This window comes from Zootoca vivipara, chromosome 6 (genome assembly GCF_963506605.1).
Source record: "Zootoca vivipara chromosome 6, rZooViv1.1, whole genome shotgun sequence".
NCBI classification, from domain to species: domain Eukaryota; kingdom Metazoa; phylum Chordata; class Lepidosauria; order Squamata; family Lacertidae; genus Zootoca; species Zootoca vivipara.
The window spans coordinates 6,281,661-6,303,484 of NC_083281.1; the positions used below are offsets into that span (position 1 = coordinate 6,281,661).

The window sequence follows — 21,824 nt, forward strand, 5'->3', positions numbered from 1 at the left end:
ACGATGTTTAGCTGGCGACATATAGCCATACCTTGGATCCCGAACGCCTTGGTACTTGTCCGTCTTGGCTCCCAAACGATCGAAACCTGGAAGCGAGTGCTCCGGTTAGCGAACGTTCTGTGGAACCTGAACGTCTGGCGTGGCTTCCTCAGCTCCCGATTGGTTGCAGGAGCTTCCTGCAGCCGTTCGGAAGCCGCGCCTTGGTTTCCGACCATTTTGGAAGTCAAACGGACTTCCGGAATGGATTCCGTTCGACTTCCGAGATTACCACTATATTATGATGCTGGAGAGCAGGTATCGCCCAGCCCTAATTTTGTTTAGTCGTTTAGTCGTGTCCGACTCTTCGTGACCCCATGGACCAGAGCACGCCAGGCACTCCTGTCTTGCACTGCCTCCCGCAGTTTGGTCAGACTCATGTTGGTTGGCTTCAAGAACACTGTCCAACCATCTCATCCTCTGTCGTCCCCTTCTCCTAGTGCCCTCCATCTTTCCCAACATCAGGGAAAGGATCTGTCCAGTGAAAGGATCTGTCCCTTCAGGATCTGTCCCTCCAGTGAACACTAGGGCTGATTTCCTTCAGGATGGATAGGTTTGATCTTCTTGCAGTCCATGGGACTCTCAAGAGTCTCCTCCAGCACCATAATTCAAAAGCATCAATTCTTCGGCGATCAGCCTTCTTTATGGTACAGCTCTCACTTCCATACATCACTACGGGGAAAACCATAGTTTTGAGTATACAGACCTTTGTAGGCAAGGTGATGTCTCTGCTTTCTAAGATGCTGTCTAGGTTTGTCATTGCTTTTCTCCCAAGAAGCAGACGTCTTTTAATTTCGTGACTGCTGTCACCATCTGCAGTTACAGGTAGGTAGCCGTGTTGGTCTGAGCTTTCGTGTGCATGCACACTTCTTCAGATACTTCTTCTTCTGAAGAAGTGTGCATGCACACGAAAGCTCATAACAAAATATAAACTTAGTTGGTCTTTAAGGTGCTACTGAAGGAATTTTTTTTTTATTTTGCTTCGACTCAGACCAACACGGCTACCTACCTGTAACTAGAACCATCTGCAGTGATCATGGAACCCAAGAAAGTAAAATCTCTCACTGCCTCCATTTCTTCCCCTTCTATTTGCCGGGAGGTGATGGGTCCAATGGCCATGATCTTAGTTTTTTTGATGTTGAGCTTCAGCCCTAATAGGTTTATGGAAGAGCTTAAATAAAACTATCATTGGTGTGTGTGTGTGTGTGGAATGAACAGCAATAATAAATAGCCCATGCGCTGCTCTTCCTCCACCTTGCAGACACCCGGCAAAGCTTCTGCTTCACCCGCTTTGACAATGGCAAATGTTCCGTGCCCAAGGCCTTCAACACCACCAAGGCCCGGTGCTGCTGCAGCAAGATGCCCGGGGAAGGCTGGGGAGACCCTTGTGAGCTGTGCCCGCAGGAGGGCAACGGTAGGTGACCCAGCTGGGATGGCCTGGCATGGTGAGAGTTTGCAGGTGAACTGGATTCAGGGCCGGCCCACCCATTAGGTGGTTTGAAGCAGCTGCCTCAGGCGGCATAATTCCAAAGGTCGGCACCCCACCTGACAGTGGAGAAGTGATGCCGGGGCACACAGCTCACAGACCCTCCAAGTTTCCCTATTTTCCAGAGACAGTCCTGGATCTATAGAAGCCGTCCTGGTTTCTGATTTGATCCCGGAATGTCCTGCTTTTTTCTTAGGGCGCCCCTATTTTCCTCAGAGAAATGTTGGAGAGGATGGAATAGGACGTCCTTATTTTCATCAGAGGAATGTTGGAGGGGATGGAACAGAACGTCACTATTTTCATCGGAGAATTGTTGGAGGGTGTGGATTAGGACGTCCCTATTTTCACCGGAGAAATGTTGGAGGGTGTGGAATAGGATGTCCCTATTTTCATCGGAGAATTGTTGGAGGGTGTGGAAGAGGATGTCCCTATTTTCATCGGAGAAATGTTGGAGGATGTGGATTAGGACGTCCTTATTTTCATCAGAGGAATGTTGGAGGGGATGGAACAGAATGTCACTATTTTCATCGGAGAATTGTTGGAGGGTGTGGGTTAAGATGTCCCTATTTTCGTCAGAGAAATGTTGGAGGCTATGAGTTCATGTGATCATTCGCAGAGACAGACAGGCAGATGCAGCTAACTAAGTCACACTCAGAGCAGACGATTGACCTGAATGCATTTAGACTCTAGGGATTTCAGCGGGGCTCTTGTGAGTATGGCTTAACGTCAGCAAGCACACAATCCAGGTGTCTTCCGTGTGCCCCTAAAAAACCTCAGACTGGTCTCCTCTCTGATTTCCACTGGTAATTCATTCCAGAGAGCCAGAGCTGTGACACGAAAAGCCCAAATAAGATAGCAGCAGTTAAAAGCACCGTGGGTTTTCACAACTTCGCCCTTCTCAGAGTAGACCCATTGAAACGAAAGAGCAAAATAAGCATGCTTCAATTCCCCCCACCCCTCTCTCTGCAGTTGCTTTCCAGGAGCTGTGCCCTTACGGTCACGGGGCGATTCCTGGACCCGGGGATACCAGGGAAGGTGAGTAACAAGAGAACGGGCCTTTTCAGTGGTGGCTCCCCGATTGGGAAATGCTTTCCCCAGAGACACTCGGCCTTTTAAGCAGAGGCCAAATGGGATTCCTTAGCTGTGATGGGTTGGGCTAGATGAGTCTCAGGACATCCCTTTCCAACTCTGATTTTACTCGTCGTGTCGGAATCTCATTTCTTGCCACTTGAATCCCTCGGTTCGGGTCCCTTGGACCGGGAAGCCTGTGACTCCCGGGATCCCTGCATGTTTGTCCCCGACCACGGACCACATTGACGGGGACTTAACAGCAACAAGACACGCAAAGGACATTCACGGTGTTGCTCCCTTTCTAGATGTGAACGAGTGCTCCGAAAATCCTGGGATCTGCATCAACGGGAACTGCATTAACACGGATGGCTCATTCCGTTGCGAGTGCCCTTTTGGCTACAATCTTGACTACACCGGGGTGAACTGTGTGGGTGAGTGTTTGGGGGGGGGATGTATCTGAGATGCGGAACAGGTAGGGGTGAGAGACCTAAATACCACTTCATCACCTTTCCCCACATAACCAGGGGTACCTTGGTTCTCAAACTTAATCCATTCTTGAGGTCCGTTCCAAAACCAAAGCGTTCCAAAACCGAGGCGCGCTTTCCCATAGAAAGTAATGCAAAATACATTAATCCATTCCAGACTTTAAAAAATGACCCCATAAACAGCATTTGAGCATGAATTTTACTATCTAACGAGACCATTGGTCCATAAAACGAAAGCAATAATCAATGTACTCTACTATAAAATAAATAAGACAGTATTGTAGATGATAAAAAATAAGATTTTTTTCTTACCTGCACTGATGATAGCCATTGTTTGGATGGGGGGGGGGGCTTTTAGCCATTTCCGCAGTCACACAATCAATCAATCAATCAGTAGCTGAACTGGGTTCCGCACATTCACAAAAACAAATGAACCGAAAAAGCCTCAAAAATGAAAATGCAAAATAAATAGCAGAAACAGAATTGCCAAACTTAATCCATTCCGGAGGTCTGTTTGACTTCCAAAACGTTCAAAAACCAAGGCACAGTTTCTGATTGGTGCAGGCGCCCTGGAAACAATAGCCGACAGCCGCATTGGATGTTCGGCTTCCCAAAAACGTTCGAAAACCAGAACACTTGCTTCCGGGGTTTCGGCATTTGGGTACCAAGGCGTTTGAGAACCAAGGTACCACTGTATATAGATTTGGGAGTGGGACCTTCCCTGAACCCTAGAAGTTAATAAATGGTAGGATTTGGGATGTGGAGGGAGAAATACAAGCTGTCGAGGGATTCTTGGGCTAGCCTATGCGGAAACGACCTGGCCAAGCCAGGGCCATAAAGAAACAATTCAGGGCCACTGAGGGCCACTGGCAATGCAAAAGAACGTGCCCTTCCCTCCTTGCCCTGAGGTGTGGACAGAGACTGGGGGTTTGGAAGGCTGCCAGGGTAATTGGTGATATGAAAAGAGTGCTTTTAGCAAGGTGTGCTGGGAAGAAGAAGGCAGAGAAAAGACCGGGATCCATCTTGGGTAGGCTGGCTGACGGCTGGCTGCTCTACTGTGGGGGACAAGCCCCTCTTGAAATGACCGTGCTGTAAGATCTGGGCTCCCTCCATGGAGACGGAAGGAGTAAATATTTGAATAAAGCATATTTCTTAAAGCTATGACAGTCTCTGCCGCGTTTCGATTCTCCAAAGGACCACAGACCCCGGGTAAGTGCCTGGGACCCCCTGGGCTCTTGCCACCGCTTTTCCCAGTAATAATAATAATAATAATAATAATAATAATTATTATTATTATTATTATTTATACCCCGCCCATGTGGCTGGGTTTCCCCAGCCACTCTGGGCGGCTTCCAACAGAATATTAAAATACAATAATCTATTAAACATTAAAAGCTTCCCTAAACAGGGCTGCCTTCAGATGTCTTCTAAAAGTCAGGTAGTTGTTTTTCTCTTTGACATCTGACGGGAGGGCGTTCCACAGGGCGGGTGCCACTACCGAGAAGGCCCTCTGCCTGGTTCCCTATAACTTGGCTTCTCGCAACAAGGGAACCGCCAGAAGGCCCTCCCCGGCGCTGGACCTCAGTGTCCAGACAGAACGATGGTGTTGGAGACTGTTGATGTATTTATGATCGTGGTGCTATAAAGTTCATTAGTGGGTCGTAAAACACTCACGGACCCACGCTGCCAACCTGTAACGGCACCCAGCACGCTCCCAGCTGTGCCAGTTAAAATTCTTCTTCTTCTCGGACCCAGCAGAGTTTACTGCGCAACTGGAAATCAGATAGCAGTCGTTGTCTTCAAGAAATCAAGCACACTGTAGCTTCTAAACTAACTTACCTTTTTCACAGAAGCTTAACATAATACATCTAAACCGACAGAACTGAGCTGCATGTTAGCAGCGCTCTTATCTTTAAACACTCCTCCACAGCTCTCCTCTCTCCTAGCTCTCTCATCTCATGCTCCGACTCAAAGTGAAAGTACATTCTCTTTACAGCATGATTTAGGACTACACAGTAATCAGCACGTAGCGCCCAGAGAATAAGAACGTATTTTTTAACTCCTTGCTTTCCAGAATCCCAACAGAGACACTCCTTCAGGTATACTGAGCCGAGGCTGTTTAGGGCTTTCAAGGTCAGCACCAACACTTTGAATGGTGCTCGGAAACATACTGGGAGCCAATGTAGGTCTCGGCGGCCGCTGCCAGTCACCAGTCTAGCTGCCGTATTCTGGATTAGTTGTAGTTTCCGGGGCACCTTCAAAGGTAGCCCCAATATTGACTGGTGTTCCCCCTGATATTTTCATGTGTCTCCTCTTCCTTCCCTGCCGCCGCCAGACACGGACGAGTGCTCTATTGGGAACCCCTGCGGCAACGGGACGTGCACCAACGTGGTGGGGGGCTTCGAGTGCCTTTGCGGGGAGGGCTTTGAGCCGGGGCCTATGATGACCTGCGAAGGTTAGTGGGGACTTGGGGGGGAGGCGGGTTTGCTTGAGGGTTCAATGCTGTTTTAATGGCATGTTATTATGGGACAGCTGCATATTCCTGCGTTGCCAGGGGTTGTATTAAATCAGGGGTCAGCAAACATTTTCAGCAGGGGGCTGGTCCACTGTCCCTCAGACCTTGTGGGGGCCCAGACTATATTTTGGGGGGGAAATAATGGGACGAATTCCTATGCCCCACAAAGAAACCCAGAGATGCATTTTAAATAAAAGGGCACATTCTGCTCATGTAAAAACATACTGATTCCCGGCATACCTGCCAAGTTGCTGTCGGCAAAATAAGGGACCGGGCGGAAGTAGCAGAACGGAAGTAGCGCTGCCGCCATTTTGGAACTGGGCGGAACATGCTCAGAAGTGACTTTTGATGCTGCTCTGCCCAGTTCCAAAATGGCCGCTGCGCCAGAAGTCGCACTGCAGCCATTTTGGAACTGGGCAGAGCAGCATCAAAAGTCACTTCTGAGCATGCTCCACCCAGTTCCAAAATGGCCACCGCGCCAGAATAAACCAGGGAAAAACAAAAAAATCAGTTTTTTCAGCTAGGAGCAGCTGGGAAAACAGGGATTTCCCGGGGAATACGGGAGACTTGGCAGCTATGATTCCCGGACCATCTGCAGGCCGGATTGAGAAGGTGATTGGGCTTTAGTTTGCCTACCCATGTATTAAATGATGCATGAGGTCCCTTTCAATTCTGCAATTTTATGATTCTACGTGTGCTATGTGAACCGCATACCCAGGAAGGATTTGCGTCCCGGCAGGCAGCATAGAAATAAACGGCTGTGACAAAAAAAAACTTTGGAAGAGCGATCTGAAGTCCACAGCATGTTATTCTTTGAAGGAGAACTACCTGAAAATGATTTATAGATGGTATTTCACTCCGAGTAGACTTGCTAAAGTGTAGAAGCCTGAATCAGATAAGTGCTGGAGATGTAACGAGGTTGAGGGTATGTTTTATCATACAGTATGTGGTGGGCTTGTAAAAGGGTTTAAAAAGAGTATTGGGAAATGAACTGGGGGGGGGGAGTTTAAAAGTATGCTTTTTAAAACAAAAACAAAAACCCAGAGTCCTTTTTGTTGGGGATAATTCAGAGGGAAATATGTAAAGACTATTTATGTATGCTACTACTGTGGCTCGTGTTTTGTTAGCCCCAAAATGGAAAACAAGCGAGGTCCCAACAAAATAAGAATTTCAACTTAAGCCTGATGGAATACGTGCAGCTTGCAGATTTAACATGTAGAATTAGAGAACAAGAAGAACATACGTTTAAAGAAGACTGGGAAATGTTTACTGAATATATGGGTGAAAATTGTGTTCTTTTAAAAACGCTTGGTAGCATTTAGATAAATTCAACAGTGTAGATAAGTTTTGATGGATGTAAGAATGGATTACTGAATGGTTTAGTTCATGTAAAATACCGTATGCAAAGGTGTATGGTATGCAAAGTGAACCACGGCAGGAGAAGAAGGGAAGTCATTGATATTTTAAGGTTGCTTAAATGAATATTTTGAAATGTGAATTAGAACATTTAATAAGAATTATACATTTTTTAAAAAAAGAAATGGCTGTGACAATCCCTTTTACCTGACCCCATCCCTCTCTCCCGCAACGTCTCCCGCCCAGATATCAACGAGTGCGCCTTGAACCCGCTGCTCTGTGCTTTCCGCTGCATCAATACTCTCGGCTCCTACGACTGCACCTGCCCGTCCGGCTACACTCTGCGGGACGACCGGAGGATGTGCAAAGGTGAGGAGGAAGCTCAACTAAATGTTCCCTAGATCGCCTCTGCCTGTCTGCATCTCCCATCGCTACATCTAGTTCAGTGGTGCCCGCACTGGCTGGCAGTGACCCCCCCCCAAAGGAGTTCAGACAGAGGACGTTCCCAGCCCTATATTGGCAGGGATTTTGAACCCGGGACGTTCTGTGTGCCAAGCGGATGTTCCGCCTCCGAGCCTATGCCCTCGTGCATCTCACGTAGCCCTCCTTTACCCCTTTCCCTGCAGATTTGGACGAATGCAGCGAAGGCATGCACGACTGCGAATCGCATGGGATGATGTGCAAGAACCTCATCGGAACCTTCGCCTGCATCTGCCCCCCTGGGATGCAGCGCCGGCCAGATGGCGAAGGCTGCACAGGTGGCCCCCCTTTCATTTATTTCTTTTCAAAGCCACAGCATCCTAGTCCTCAGGACTGCGATGGAAACACGCAGGCAGGACCTTGTTGGAACCTCTGGATCCAGAAGGGCCCTTTTATTTTTTTGCCTATTGTTAGGGTGCCAGCAAGTAGGCACACTGAAGAGCAGCAGACAGGGTCGGATAAGCCAAGGTCAACAGTCTGGTCAGAGCCAGTTGAAGTCAGACAGTTACGTGGGAGTCAAGAGTAGCCAAGGTCAGTTAAAGCCAGAAGTCCAAAATCCGGGGTCAGGAAAGCCAGATCAAGATCACAGGAACCAAGGACAAGATGAGCGAGGCAACTAGGCACTTCAGTACAACGTTGCAGACGCCGAGGAGTGGCCAGCCGGCCTCTCTCTTAAGTAGCAGGTTCCCTCCCCCGCTTTTTATGAGCTGCAGCTGTTTCTAATTGCAGCCGACGTTTTTCAGCTCGGCGTTCCTTTGCTGAGGAGGGGAGGGGACTGTCCGATCCCCTGCCTGACTGGGGCCTGCTTCTGGCTCCACTTGTTGCTGCAGTTCTGATCCTCCCTCCTCCCTGTCAGATTCCTCTTCTTCCGAGGAGTGCCTCCACCAGTCTTCCCCAGGTGTGAATTCCTCAGATTCCTCTGTGGGGGCTTGTCAAGGGGGCTTGCCACCACTCCTCCCCGTCTGTCGCAACCCTGACACCTATTTCATTTGCATCAAGTCCTTCCTCCTCCAGAGAACTCAGAGCAGCATAAAATGGTTCTCCCATGAACATATATCTTCAGTGTAAGGTGGGTTCAGCTGAGAGCTGTAGTCAACAGACAAAATTCACCCTTTGCGGTTGAGCGTTGGAATTTGAACTCGGGTCTGTCTGGTGCTAGTCCCAACCACCAACCTGGTGTCCCCCTAGATCAGTGGCTTTCAACCCGTGTGCCGTGGCACCCTGGGGTGCCTTGAAGGATGGTCAGAGGTGCCGCGGGCAACACTTGCCTCCGTCCCTCTTCCCTTCCCTCCCTCCTCTGATGCCCTCTGGCGTCTCTGCCTCCCAAAGGCTTGCACGGCTGCTTGTTGCAGCAGCCCTGGCTGCAAGCTGCCCAGGCGAATGGTGCCTCTGGGGCTGGCCAGGGGGTGCTGGGTGCCAGGAGCTGAGGTGGCCTTGGAGGAAGCAAGCAAGCAAGCGGGCGAAGGAGCCCAGCCAGCCAGTCCGCCAGCCCTTGCTGTTGGGAATAGGCAGGCAATGAGGAGGCAGTGTGGGGCAGTGTGAGGAGGCACCTCTCTTTGGGGCAGTTCTATGATTCAATGTGTTCTCAGATGCTCATAACCAAGTGTAATAAAACTATGCCAAGTTGGCTGAATGGTAGTAGTTTTCTCAATGGTTGGACTCTCAGATATAACTTGTCAGTTTGTCCATTAGTATTATGCCCCCCGAGTTGTGAGATCCAGATCTCAAACAGGTCTGCGTTTTGAGTCTTCCAATACCTTGCCATAGTAAGCTGTGCATGTGTTTTCCCAGGTGACTAATTAGATCCTTGTGGGAAAGTTGTTGCTTATCTATTCTTGATTTAGATGAAGTTTAGGGAAGGAGTAGGCCCAGAAGGGGCTTTGCAGTCCCTGCAACTGGGCCTTCAAATCTCCCTCTGCCCGAGGATCAGCTTTGCAAGAACGAGCAGAATGAGCTGATTCTTACAGAATGAGCAGAGTGCCTTTTCACGTTCATAGAGCTGATTTATCTATTGAGCGTGTGTCTTGCCGTCTTAATCGTTCTACTGCGGGCCAACCAGAGGAAGACATTGGAAACAGATTTGCGTCCTGTGATCTCGTCATCAGAATCCAGCTTGGGATTTCACACAGCTTGAGGCACTGCCCTTGCGGTTTGAGTGACTGAGAGTGACGCTACAACACTCCCGGGCTTGTGGATAGCTTTTTCCTGTCTGTGGATTATCCCTTAGAAACAAATATATCCAGGGGTGTCTTACCCATAGAGGCTAGTGGCGCAGGGCGCCAGGGCGCCACGTTCTGGAGGACGCCAGGGAAGAGGCGTAGGCTGGACGCGGCGCCTCCCGGCATCAGCTCATCACCCTCGCCCACCTCTGCCACACCCGGAGCCTCTGCCTGCCGTGGCCACCATGACACAAAGCGACCAGCTGAACCGGGAGCCGCTCCGTCCAGCCTTTGCCTCTTCCCCGCCGGAGGACCTGCCCTCCAACCACTGCCTGCCTCCTCCAGCCCCGCAAAGCTGGGTGTGTCACCAGCAGAGCCGTCCTCCCTAAAAAAGGTCGGCAACTCTGGGAAACGGGGGGGGGGGCTGGAGGGATCTTTGCACCACGGCGCCGGATATGCTTAAGACGGCCCTGAATATATCTGTGGAGAGGTTCCCCCGCCCCTCTTTATTGAATGAAGGGATATTTGGACGGAACTTTTGGGGCATCTCGTATTGCATTTGACCACGATTGCATACATAATGTAAAGGCTACATTTAAAGAAACGGTGGGATATAAATGTATTGTTTCTACATTTTGTCTTTGGCATGTTCTGTATAATTTCATATAGAGTCGTGGGAACCCTGCTTCTTTCCAAAAGACAGCTGGCATGGAGTTAGCTCAGATCAGGTTTGCAAGCCCTGTGTGGTGCTTTGACGTCCCGGGGAGATAAATTTGCCCCTCAGTTCAACCTCGTGGCCACTGAACCAGCCCATAAGAAATATGAAGCTCACTCTTTGTCCCACTTCTAACCCCCTCCTTTTGTTCCTTGCTGCCCTCAGATGAGAACGAGTGCCGGACCAAGCCGGGGATCTGCCCCAACGGGCGCTGCGTCAATGCTGTGGGCAGCTACCAATGCGACTGCAACGAAGGCTTCCAGAGCAGCCCCTCCGGCACCGAGTGCATTGGTAAGAGATACAGTTCTTGCCCAGCAGCTTCCTCTTGAGCTTTCAGTTGCAGTCGTCTCGTGGTGGCCTCGATGAGGCGGCTGCAGTCATCACAGGATAGCCTGGCAGTATTTCTACCTCGCAGGCATGGCGTTGAAAGCACTGAGGGGAGTTTGGCCTTCTCCCCTTCCTGAGGAGACAGAATCGAGGGCAGAGGCAGATTTGGGAGGGGTGAAAGGATTTTGCCATTGGCTCCGCCCCCTGTGACATCAGGCTCCGCCTCTAAGCCACCAGACATAATGAGGCTCCACCCACCAGCGGCACTCCCCCATGGGCACCACTAGGCAGCATTGTAGGGGGTTGGGCTAAGATGACCCTTGATGTCCCTTCCAGCTCTTTTTTTTATTTATTGAATTTATATACCGCCCTATACCTGGGAGTCTCAGGGCGGTTCACATAATAAAATCAAGATATAAAACCACAAAATACATAATAAAAATAAAAACAACAACCCAACAGCTTGGGAACCAGGCAGGGGGGTTTCTCGGTAGTGGCACCCGCCCATCAGATGTAAATAAACAACTATCTGACTTTTAGAAGACATCTGAAGGCAGCCCTGCTTAGGGAAGTTTTTAATGTTTGAAGTTTTATTCTGTTTTTAATGTTCTTTTGGGAGCTGCACAGAGTGGCTGGGGAAACCCAGATGGGCAGGGTATACAATTACTGTATTATTATTATTATTATTATTATTATTATTATTATTATTATTACAATTATATGATTCTATTTTATCAGTGCCCACCTGTGTTTCTGTGGAATAAAGTGGCAGAAACTTAGGATTTGGCAATTTTATCCATTCCCAGATGTGTGTGTTAGATTAAACATGGCAAAAAGCAGGAGTGGCATGACTGCACGTCAGTCAAAATTACTTTTCTGTGTTGCATTTCACACCCATATCGTTAAATTTATGTTCATATAAAGAATTTCGATACCAGCACAGAAGGCCAGGACTGCTTTTCTGTTTCGCTGTGTTTTATCCGCCCCCAGTAAATATGAGCTACTCCTGCGTAGCTAGGGGGTGGACTAGAGAACCACTTGGGTCCCTCCCAGGCTCTCCCCAGCACTCGTCCCACCTGGAGTTTGTTTGCTTGTTTGTTGTTGTTTTGATTTAAAAATTGTTGTTGTTGTTTAGTTGTTTAGTCGTGTCCGACTCTTCGTGACCCCATGGACCAGAGCACGCCAGGCACTCCTGTCTTCCACTGCCTCCCGCAGTTTGGTCAAACTCATGTTCGTAGCTTCGAGAACACTGTTTTATATGCCTGTTGTCTTTGTCCATGGAGTTTTCTTGGCAGGGATACTGGAGTGGCTTGCCAGTTCCTTCTCCAGGTGGATCACGTTTAGTCAAAACTCTCCACTATGACCTGTCCATCTTGGGTGGCCCTGCATGGCATAGCTCATAGCTTCTCCGAGTTATTCAAGCCCCTTCGCCACGACAAGGCATTGATCCATGAAGGGGGATTTAAAAATAAGCTTTATTAAAGTTAAAACATTGTAAGTACATACAAATTATTACAACACAATATACACAAATTTAACAAAACCATAATGAACCATAATAATCTTATCCTATATAATAATGTGCAAGTGTCTCTGCGTCCAGATTCCCTGTGTCCCTGTGTCCGCGCTACTGCGCATGTGCCCCACGGACACAGGGATTGGACACAGAGACTGGACGCACGTACGCGCTCTCCCCCCCCTCCGCTTCTCTCTCTCTCAACGGCTTCCCCTCCAAACTGCCGTTCCGCGCCTCGCCTCCCAACTAACAGCGCGAGGGGAAGAGGGAAAGGGACTGCGAGGGATTGTGATGCGAGCGCGCAATGGAGCATGTGCGTTCGCGTCCCTGCCGCCGTTCCCCACCCCCACCCCATCGCCGCATGCTCTGCTCCCATGCCGCCTCCATACCGGCCGTCTGAACCAGCCTGCGTGTGCAGGTGCGCTCGGGCAGCCCCTCCGTGCCAAAGCGGAGCCTGCAGACGCAGAAGTGGCAGCCTCTGGGGCAGCAGGAGCTGAAGAGGGGCGCGGGAGTCATGGTGCCGGCGGGATTGAAGGCGAGAGTGGGCGAGAGTGAGTGGGGACAAGTAGCAGCGCTCGCCCGACAGGGAGCACGACACGCGTGCCTCACACCCTGTGTGTATCCAGATATATTTGCGTGCGCGTGTGTGTGTGTGAGAGAGAGAGCGCAGTTCTTGGCTTTCACGGGGTGGGTGAGGAGGATGAAAGGGTGTCGTTTCCTCCCTGTCACACAGCCTTTCACGCGATCGCGGAGAGCGACACTGCCCCGTCAAGAAGGGGGGCGCAGCTGGCCCCCCTCTTTCCCTCATCCCCCCGGCCAATATTTCATATTGTGTCTTCCGGGGGAGGGTCCCACACGAGATATCTGCGCTTTTGAGCTTAGTCACAGGTGCCTCGGTGATAGCAGCACTCCCGGGCGAGGGCAGGGCACCGACTCTCTTCTCCTAGAACGTGAGAATTGGTGTTTTCTAGGCAGTGCCATCTGAAGTATTCGTATTCTTCCCATGTGCACCATCAGTTCACTAAAGCATGAGACTCATTAATCTCAGGGGGTCAAGGATTCGAGCCCCACGTTGGCCAAAATGAATCCTGCATTGCAGGGGGTTGGACTAGATGACCCTGGGAGTCCCTCCCAGCTCTATGATTCTATCCATGTATTCTGAATTAAGTGATCAGGCATTGCTAATGTAATCGTCTAACTGCGGTCACTGAACCCTCCTGTCTAAAACATTCCTCCTTATCTTTTAAAGAGTTTCAGCACTAAACTGTTCTAAGGCTGCACCTCTGCTGCCCTTAGTACACAAGTTAAACATTATGTCTTATCATTAAAAGCATTTCTTTCTTTCTAGAGAGAGAGGGAAGGCCGTGGCCCCACTGCTCCTCTCACATATCTTCTAGTGCCCGTTTTCTAAACGGGCTGAATGACACTAGTAATACAACAATGTCTTTAAAAAGAAAACACTGGAGTTTGGTACCACTGCAGGTTCGGTGACGCACACTGCTAACTGCCAACAGTTGCCTAGCATGGGTTTCTGGTGCCCAGGACAAAACCGGTATTGTTCTGAGATTGTATTTCTTGCGACAACTAAGGAAATTTAATCTGCCCCAAGAATCGCTGGTCCAATTTTATAGAGGTACTATTGAAACTGTTCTCTGTAATTCCATTACTGTCTGGTATGGTACAGCCTCTAAGCTGGATGAGAAGAGGCTCCAACGAGCAGTAAAAATTACAGAGAGGGTAATTGGTGTTAGTTTGCCTCCAATAGAGACACTTTATGCCGCTCGTGTCAGGAAGAGAGCAGCATGGTCATCACCTGTTTGATTTACTCCCATCCAGACGTCGGTACAGGACTCTATATACAAAAACGTCTGGGCACAGGAATAGCTTTTTCCCTTGTGCCATCAAATTGTTGAATCTGTAGTTGTGGGCGGAAGGGAGGCCAGTCGGTGGTATGGGGTCTTTTCGCTGTGCTATTGTATTGTGAGGGGAATGGTGTTTGTATGAGGTACATTTTTCTTAGCATTGCAATGTAGTCGAAGCAAAATTCCAAGTATGGTTGATACTTGGCCAATAAATTATTCTATTCTATTCTATTCTAACTTTCCTGCTGCCTTAAAACAATAATACTAATCCTTTTCTTCCCCCAAGAAGAAATAATCAGAACACTCATAGAATCATAGAGTTGGAAGAGACCACAAGGGCCATCCAGTCCAACCCCCTGCCAAGCAGGAAACACCATCAAAGCATTCTTGACATATGCCTGTCAAGCCTCTGCTTAAAGACCTCCAAAGAAGGAGACTCCACCACACTTCTTGGCAGCAAATTCCACTGTCGAACAGCTCTTACTGTCAGGAAGTTCTTCCTAATGTTTAGGTGGAATCTTCTTTCTTGTAGTTTGAATCCATTGCTCCGTGTCCGCTTCTCTGGAGCAGCAGAAAACAACCTTTCACCCTCCTCTATATGATATCCTTTGAAGCAAAATTCCAAGTATGGTTGATACTTAGCCAATAAATTATTCTATTCTATTCTATTCTAACCTGTGATGACACCAGTGTGGCAATTGCAGCCTGCCCACCTCCTTGATCAGCCCCCGCCATCCATTTCTCCCTTTCCAACTTCAGTTTGATGCGGATAGCAGCCACCGGAAGAATTTGAAAACAAAACAAAACAAAAAACAATAATATAAAAAGCCGAACAAAACATGTGCCTTTGACCTGATGGAAGAACCGAAGGTTTGGGAAGGGGGGGAAGAGTGGGAATTGAAGGGATCTCTGACTCTTGAGTGAGGCGCAGACGGGGGGTGTGCTGTTTTGTTTCCCCCCCCCCTTTTGAAATTTTAATCCCTAGTAATTTTGTGCCTGGGGCACACCCCACCACGCTACGCCACTGACTGCCAATCTCTTCCTCTCCCCTTCCCAGACACCCGCCAAGGATTCTGCTTCACCGAGGTGCTGCAGACCATGTGCCAGATGTCCTCGACCAACCGGAACCAGGTCACGAAATCAGAGTGCTGCTGCAACGGAGGGCGGGGCTGGGGCCCCCAGTGCGAACTCTGCCCGTTTCCTGCCACCGCCCAGTACAAGAAAATGTGCCCGCATGGGCCAGGCTACGCAACCGACGGGAGAGGTGAGCCTGTCAAGGGGGGTGGGTGGGCTCCATGGGCCCCTGGGGGTCTTCCCCTAGCACTCGCAAAATCTCTGAGCCCCCCCCCCCACGCTCCCCCTGACCACAGCTGGCTTTGCATTGGGGATGATCCTAACCATCGGCTCCTTTCCTCTCCCGCTGCAGACATTGACGAGTGCAGAGTCCTGCCCAATCTCTGCAAAAACGGCCAGTGCATCAACAGCATGGGTTCGTTCCGCTGCCACTGCCGGCTAGGCTACACCAACGATATCACCGGCACATCTTGCCAGGGTAAGGGTTCCCATGGAAGCAGGTAGCCTGGCTCGAGCCAGCAGCCAAGCACCTTCTGCACCCACACATGCCAACCAGATTCCTAGGAAACTCGGGAGTCCCTGGCAATTTGAGAGTAATCTTCATGTGTGGGTGTCGGAATCAGGTCAGCAATAACTCACAATGTGTCTAGTTACAGGTGGGTAAGGGTCTGCCGTAGTCAAAATAAAAAAAATTCCTTCCAGTAGCACCTTGTTGTTTAGTCGTTTAGTCGTGCCCGACTCTTCGTGACCCCATGGACCAGAGCATGCAAGGCACTCCTGTCTTCCACTGCCTCCCGCAGTTTGGTCAAACTCATGTCTGTAGCTTCGAGAACACTGTCCAACCATCTTGTCCTCTGTCGTCCTCTTCTCCTAGTGCCCTCAATCTTTCCCAACATCAGGGTCTTTTCCAGGGACTCTTCTCTTCTCATGAGGTGGCCCAAGTCTTGGAGCCTCAGCTTCAGGATCTGTCCTTCCAGTGAGCCCTCATGGCTGATTTCCTTCAGAATGGATAGGTTTGATTTTCTTGCAGTCCATGGGACTCTCAAGAGTCTCCTCCAGCACCATAATTCAAAAGCATCAATTCTTCGGTGATCAGCCTTCTTTATGGTCCAGCTCTCACTTCCATACATCACTACTGGGAAAACCATAGCTTTAACTATACAGACCTTTGTTGGCAGGAAAGGCAGGCCATTATTATTATTATTATTATTATTATTATTATTATTATTATTATTATTATTGCTGTTATATCATATTCTCTTCACCGTAGACCTAGACGAATGCAGCCAGTCGCCTAAGCCATGTAATTTCATCTGCAAGAACACGGAAGGAAGTTTCCAGTGCTCCTGCCCGCGAGGTTACATCCTGCAGGAAGACGGGAAGACCTGCAAAGGTAACTAAAACTTGGGAGAGAAGCTGGGGTGCCAAATGGATTTGACCTTTGCAAACGCCAGCGGCCCCTGGAAGGCCCTAGGTTCAGGTCACACCCACGCCGTACCTTTAAAGCACTCTTACAGCAGTGTGACCTAGTGGTTAGAGTATCGGACTAAAGCCAGGGTTGAAATCCCCGCTCAGCTGTGAACCTTGGGGGCCAGTCACTGGCTATCAGCCTAACCTACCTGCCGCCAGTGCTGTGAGGTGAGGAATGGCCAGAGCGAGAAATTACATGATACGTGGAAGATGGAGCAAGCTGTTGTTCTTCTGCTCTGGGGGGCAGGACTTGAACTCAACATCAGGAAGAACTTTCTGACAGTAAGAGCTTTTCGACAGCGCAACTGTCTCCCTCAAGAGGTGGTGGACTCTCCTTCCTTGGAGGTTTTCAAGCAGAGGTTGTCAGGGATGCTTGAGCCGAGATTCCTGCATTGCAGGGGGTTGGACTAGATGACCGCCGGGGTCCCTTTCAGCTCTACAATTCTACGATTGTCAAAAGTGCACTTACAAGTTAGGAAAAGGCATACCCACTCGTCAGCTCAGAGACCGGGGGGGGGGGGGGCGGCAGCGGCTGTCCAGGCGAGTCCCAAGGAGAGGGGAGAAGAGAGGAGGCCGAGGGAACGCTCCACAAGGGAGGGTGTTCAAAAAGGGGTGAGGGGCTGCCAGCTCTGCAGGCGAGGGGGGACATAACTGGGCTCCTGAGCCCCACAGGGGTGCCGCAGACAACACTGGCCTCTGTCCCTCTTCCTTTCCCTTCCCTCCTCTGATGCCCTCTCATGCCTCTTCCTCCCAAAGGCTTGCATGGCTGTTTTTTGCAGCAGCCTTGGCTGCAAGCTCCGCAGGCGAATGGTGCCTCTGGGGCTGGCCAGGGGGTGCTGGGTGCCAGGGGCTGAGGTGGCCTCGGAGGAAGCAAGCAAGTAGGCGAGGGAGCCCAGCCAGCTAGTACTCCAACCCTTGCTGTTGGGCAGGAGGAGGTTCTCTCTTTGGGGTGGGGGGGGGCAGCTCAGAGACCAGGGGTGGCGGCAGCAGCTGCCCAGGGGACTCCCAATGAGAAGAGAGAGAGAGGCTGGGAAAACACTCTACAAGGGAGGGTGTTCGAAAAGGGGTGAGGGGCTGCCAGCCATAGCTGCCAAGTCTCCCGTATTCCCCGGGAAACCCCCGTTTTTCCAGCTGTACCCAGCCGGAAAAAAACGGATTTTTTGTTTCCCCCCGGTTTATTCTGGCGTGGCGGCCATTTTGGAACTGGGCGGAGCATGTTCAGAAGCGACTTTTGATGCTGCTTTGCCCAGTTCCAAAATGGCTGCAGCGCGACTTCTGGTGCGGTGGCCATTTTGGAACAGGGCAGAGCAGCATCAAAAGTAGCTTCTGAGCATACTCCGCCCAGTTCCAAAATGGTGGCGGCGCTACTTCCGGTCTGCTACTTCCGGTCCAGTCCCTTATTTCTCAGGCCAGAACTTGGCAGCTATGCTGCCAGCTCTGCGGACAAGGGGACATAACTGGACTCCTGAGCCCCACAGGGGGTCCGCAGAAAGAAGGTTGTTGGTCAAGGGAGCCGTGGACTCAAAAAGGTTGAAAACCTCCGAATTAAAGGGTATCATACATTCATCAATATCGGTCTCTTGGTCACTATATCACCAGAGAGGGTAACTCGGCTCATTTTCTTTACGAATCCAGACCTCGACGAGTGCTCCACGAAGCAACACAACTGCCAGTTCCTCTGCGTCAACGTTATCGGGGGCTTCAACTGCAAATGCCCCCCTGGTTTCACCCAGCACCATTCTTCCTGCATCGGTGAGTTCCCCTGTTGCTCTCCCAAAGGCAAGGGCAAACCTTTCCTGGGACATCAGTTCACAAAAAACACTGGAGGGAGCGGGGAGCGTTCATATATTTATTAATCCTTGGGTTGTATTCAGCTAAGTCCTGCCCATTGTAAATCTACTGAAAGTCGTCAACCTAAGTTAGTCGTGTCAATTAACTTCAGTGGGTCTACTCTGAGGAGGAGCAGAGTTGGCGACCATTCTTGAATGGTCTGCATCCGCACCTTACATTTAACACACCATTATACCAATGTAAACCAGGCATCCCCAAATTGCGGCCCTCCAGAAGTTTTGGGACTACAATTCCCATCATCCCTAGCTAACAGAACCAGTGGTCAGGGATGATGGGAACTGCAGTCCCAAAACATCTGGAGGGCCGAGTTTGGGGGTGCCTGATCTAAACAGCCACAATTTCCCCCAAAGGGTATTGGGAACTGTAGTTTGCTAAGGGTGCTGCCAAGAGGGATTGATGGTTAACCCACTCTGGGAATCGTAGCTCTGCGAAGGGAATAGGGATCTCCTCACAGCTCTCAGCACCCTTAGCAAACTACAGTTCCCAGGATCCTTTGGGGGAAGCCCTGACTATTCAAAGTGGTATGATATTGCTTGCTTGCAAAGTTTCGTGTGGATGTGCTCTTTATCCACACAAGCAAAACACCCTGAACCACTGGCCTGGTTAGCACATAACAAGAAACCATGGTTAACATAAACATTAACCATAGTTAATGGAAAACCTAGTTGAGGCACCTGACAATCACTTTACACCTTTTCTTGCTGTTTTGCAGCAGTGTTAGCACATTAATCATCACAAAGGAGGAGGTCTAGGAATGCTCATAATACTAAGCCATGGTTAACATCATCCAAGGCTTATAAAACCCCAAACCTCGGTTAACATGTAACCCTAAACCATAGTTAAGAAATCATAGTTAAGCTGCCAGGCTGGGTTCACACCTTACACTAAGTCAGGGGTCAATAAACCATACCGGTAGTTTAATGAACCATGGTTTACTGTTCTGTGCAAACCAGGCCACTGAATCGCAGTATGTGGGTGGACTAGATGACCCTCAGTGTCCCTTCCAGGGCTATGATTCCCCCCCAGCTGTTTTTATCCTCTACATTATCCAGATGCATGTTCACATGAATGTTTGGTCTCTATTTGGGGAGGAGGGCAACTTAAGATGGCTGGTTTTGGGTGGAAAAACAGCTAGCAGGGAAATAGATAATCCTGGTTTGTTTGGACTCGGCTCCATTGGGAAAGAAACAGAGATTTGAATGCACTATAAACAGGCAACACCAGAGGGTGCCAGAGAGCAGGAAATTTTTTAATGCAATTTTCCATAGAGATTTTTTCCCCTTTTGTTATAATCTAATTTCTGACTTATTTATAGCACACACACACACACACACACACACACACGTGTCTAGATCCACCCCTGGTTTATTTCCAAAAATTCCTTTCCAATTGTTAAAAAAGGAGAAATAAAACAGGAGGGTCTCAGTTGCACACCCCTCAGCTACCTGATTCCTGGACTTAACAATCCCGGGGTCCTTTACCTTTTACTGTTTTACCTCCTCCCTGCTGGCTTCAGGTCCATTCACCTGCCGCCTCCCTGTAAAGCAGCCTCTGTAAGGCATTCCACCCACAGGCCGGCAGCATAAGCAATGCACAAAGGTGCTTACCAGGAAAACATACGTCTCGAGCAAGCGAGCCAAGCCGCACGCTCCTTAACGAAGCCACAGATTCCCCACTGCCACCACGCTGCTGTCCAGTTTGGCAGCCCTTTGCAATTGCGCCAGTACAATTGCTGAACTGTGCTTGTATCTACTATAGATGGGGCTAATACGTGCTTTTTTGTTGTTGTTCATGAGATCTCTCTGCTTTGCTGCCCCCCCTTCTCCTCCTGCAGATAACAATGAATGCACAGCGCAGCCCACCTTGTGCGGGGTCAAAGGGCAGTGTCAAAACACCCCTGGGAGCTACAACTGTGAATGTCAAAAAGGGTTTACCCTCGACACCTCTGGAAGTAGTTGCGAAGGTATGTGTGGACACAGGGAATGGTCTAAAATCCCATAGCAATAACACCCAAAGCTAGACCGTTTCCCCCATGCTAAGCCAACCCAAACCCTAAGGAAAACAAAGAGAATTCCATGCTAGGGATCATGAGAAAAGGAATTGAAAGTATAGCAGCCGATATTTTGTGCAAACCTACGGTGAAGTCACATTTGGTTGTTGTTTTCCCAATATCACTTTTATCCTCCAAACATGTTTCAAAGTATTTATCATCATATACATTTTTTAAAAAAACACGCAGAGTTTCTTCTTGACTTCCCACCCCTCCTTTCCTGATGTTTCGATTTCCCCCCCCTTTTATTCCTCGTTTCATAACACGTGCGTTTTTTATTATCTAAACCCCACTACAGTCAAACCTCCGTTCTCGAACGGCTCCGTTTTCGAACGCTTCGGCTCCCAAACACCGAAAACCCGGAAGTAACTGCTACAGTTTCTGAACGGTTTCCAGAAGCCGAACGTGCTACGCGGCTTCTGTTTTGAGTTTCCCTGTTGTATTAAGGCTTCCGCTTTCAGTTTTTGGTTGTCGAACTTTTCAGAAGTCAAACGGTCTTCCGGAACGGATTACGTTCGACAAACGAGGTTCGACTGTACTGCTAAACCTCTCAGTAAAACACTCCTGGGGGGGGGGGCTTTTCCCACCCTTTGATGTAGATCCAATTAATTTATTCTTGATTATTTAAATTTTTACCTTTTATTTTGGCGAAGTCGCTGCTTTGATGGCGGCACTTGAGGTAGTTTGTTGCGAGTCTCGATTGTGCCGTGTGTCTGTGCTCGATCTCGGCTCCCTCCGAACCTTTGGGAGCTCGTAGAGAGCGTCCTTTGACAATGCTGGATCCTTGGGAACCCGAACTTTTCCTTCGGGCTCTGCCCGTGCTCCCTTCCCGTCTCCTCGCAGCAATCGGGCCACTCGGAGTGAGTAGTCTCCGCCGCCCATCATTGTCCACAGTCGACCCGGAAGTCAAAACACTGCTTATATTTCAAATCCTGCCTGCGGCTTCATATATGGGTGAGAATTTGATAGATAATCCATTGGCAGTCTGCATTCTTCCTTAAACATTTCGTCATTATGTCCTCCTAGTTCACCATCCCATCAGTTTCATAAGCCATTCCTCCTTCGCTGGTAATCTTTCCACTTCTGTGCAAAAACAATTCTAGCTGCTGTTGTTGCGTATACAGTCAAACCTCGGTTCACCGAACACCTCTGTTTTGGAATGTTTCGGCTCCCAAATGCCGGAAACCCAGAAGTAAATGCTCCGGTTTTCGAACATTTTTCGGAAGCCAAACGTCCGATGCGGCTTCCACTTGAGTGCTGGAAGCTCTTGCAACCAATCGGAAGCCACGCCTCGGTTGCCAAATGTTTCAGAAGCCGAAGGGGCTTCCGGAACGGATTACGTTCGACAACCGAGGTTGGACTGTATAAACC

At 49.5% G+C, this 21,824-nt stretch overlaps 1 protein-coding gene across 1 annotated transcript in view; it reads left to right on the forward strand.

The window, feature by feature from the left end:
- FBN3 (fibrillin 3) overlaps nucleotides 1-21,824 on the forward strand; it is a 157,704-nt gene that overhangs the window by 127,141 nt on the left and 8,739 nt on the right. The window contains exons 50-61 of the mRNA XM_060275350.1: nucleotides 1,298-1,450; nucleotides 2,492-2,557; nucleotides 2,899-3,024; nucleotides 5,414-5,533; nucleotides 7,196-7,318; nucleotides 7,576-7,707; nucleotides 10,469-10,594; nucleotides 15,066-15,272; nucleotides 15,435-15,560; nucleotides 16,353-16,475; nucleotides 18,188-18,304; nucleotides 20,238-20,366. Coding sequence (XP_060131333.1) covers nucleotides 1,298-1,450; nucleotides 2,492-2,557; nucleotides 2,899-3,024; nucleotides 5,414-5,533; nucleotides 7,196-7,318; nucleotides 7,576-7,707; nucleotides 10,469-10,594; nucleotides 15,066-15,272; nucleotides 15,435-15,560; nucleotides 16,353-16,475; nucleotides 18,188-18,304; nucleotides 20,238-20,366 — 1,548 coding nt within the window. The remainder of the gene's footprint in view (nucleotides 1-1,297; nucleotides 1,451-2,491; nucleotides 2,558-2,898; nucleotides 3,025-5,413; nucleotides 5,534-7,195; nucleotides 7,319-7,575; nucleotides 7,708-10,468; nucleotides 10,595-15,065; nucleotides 15,273-15,434; nucleotides 15,561-16,352; nucleotides 16,476-18,187; nucleotides 18,305-20,237; nucleotides 20,367-21,824) is intronic.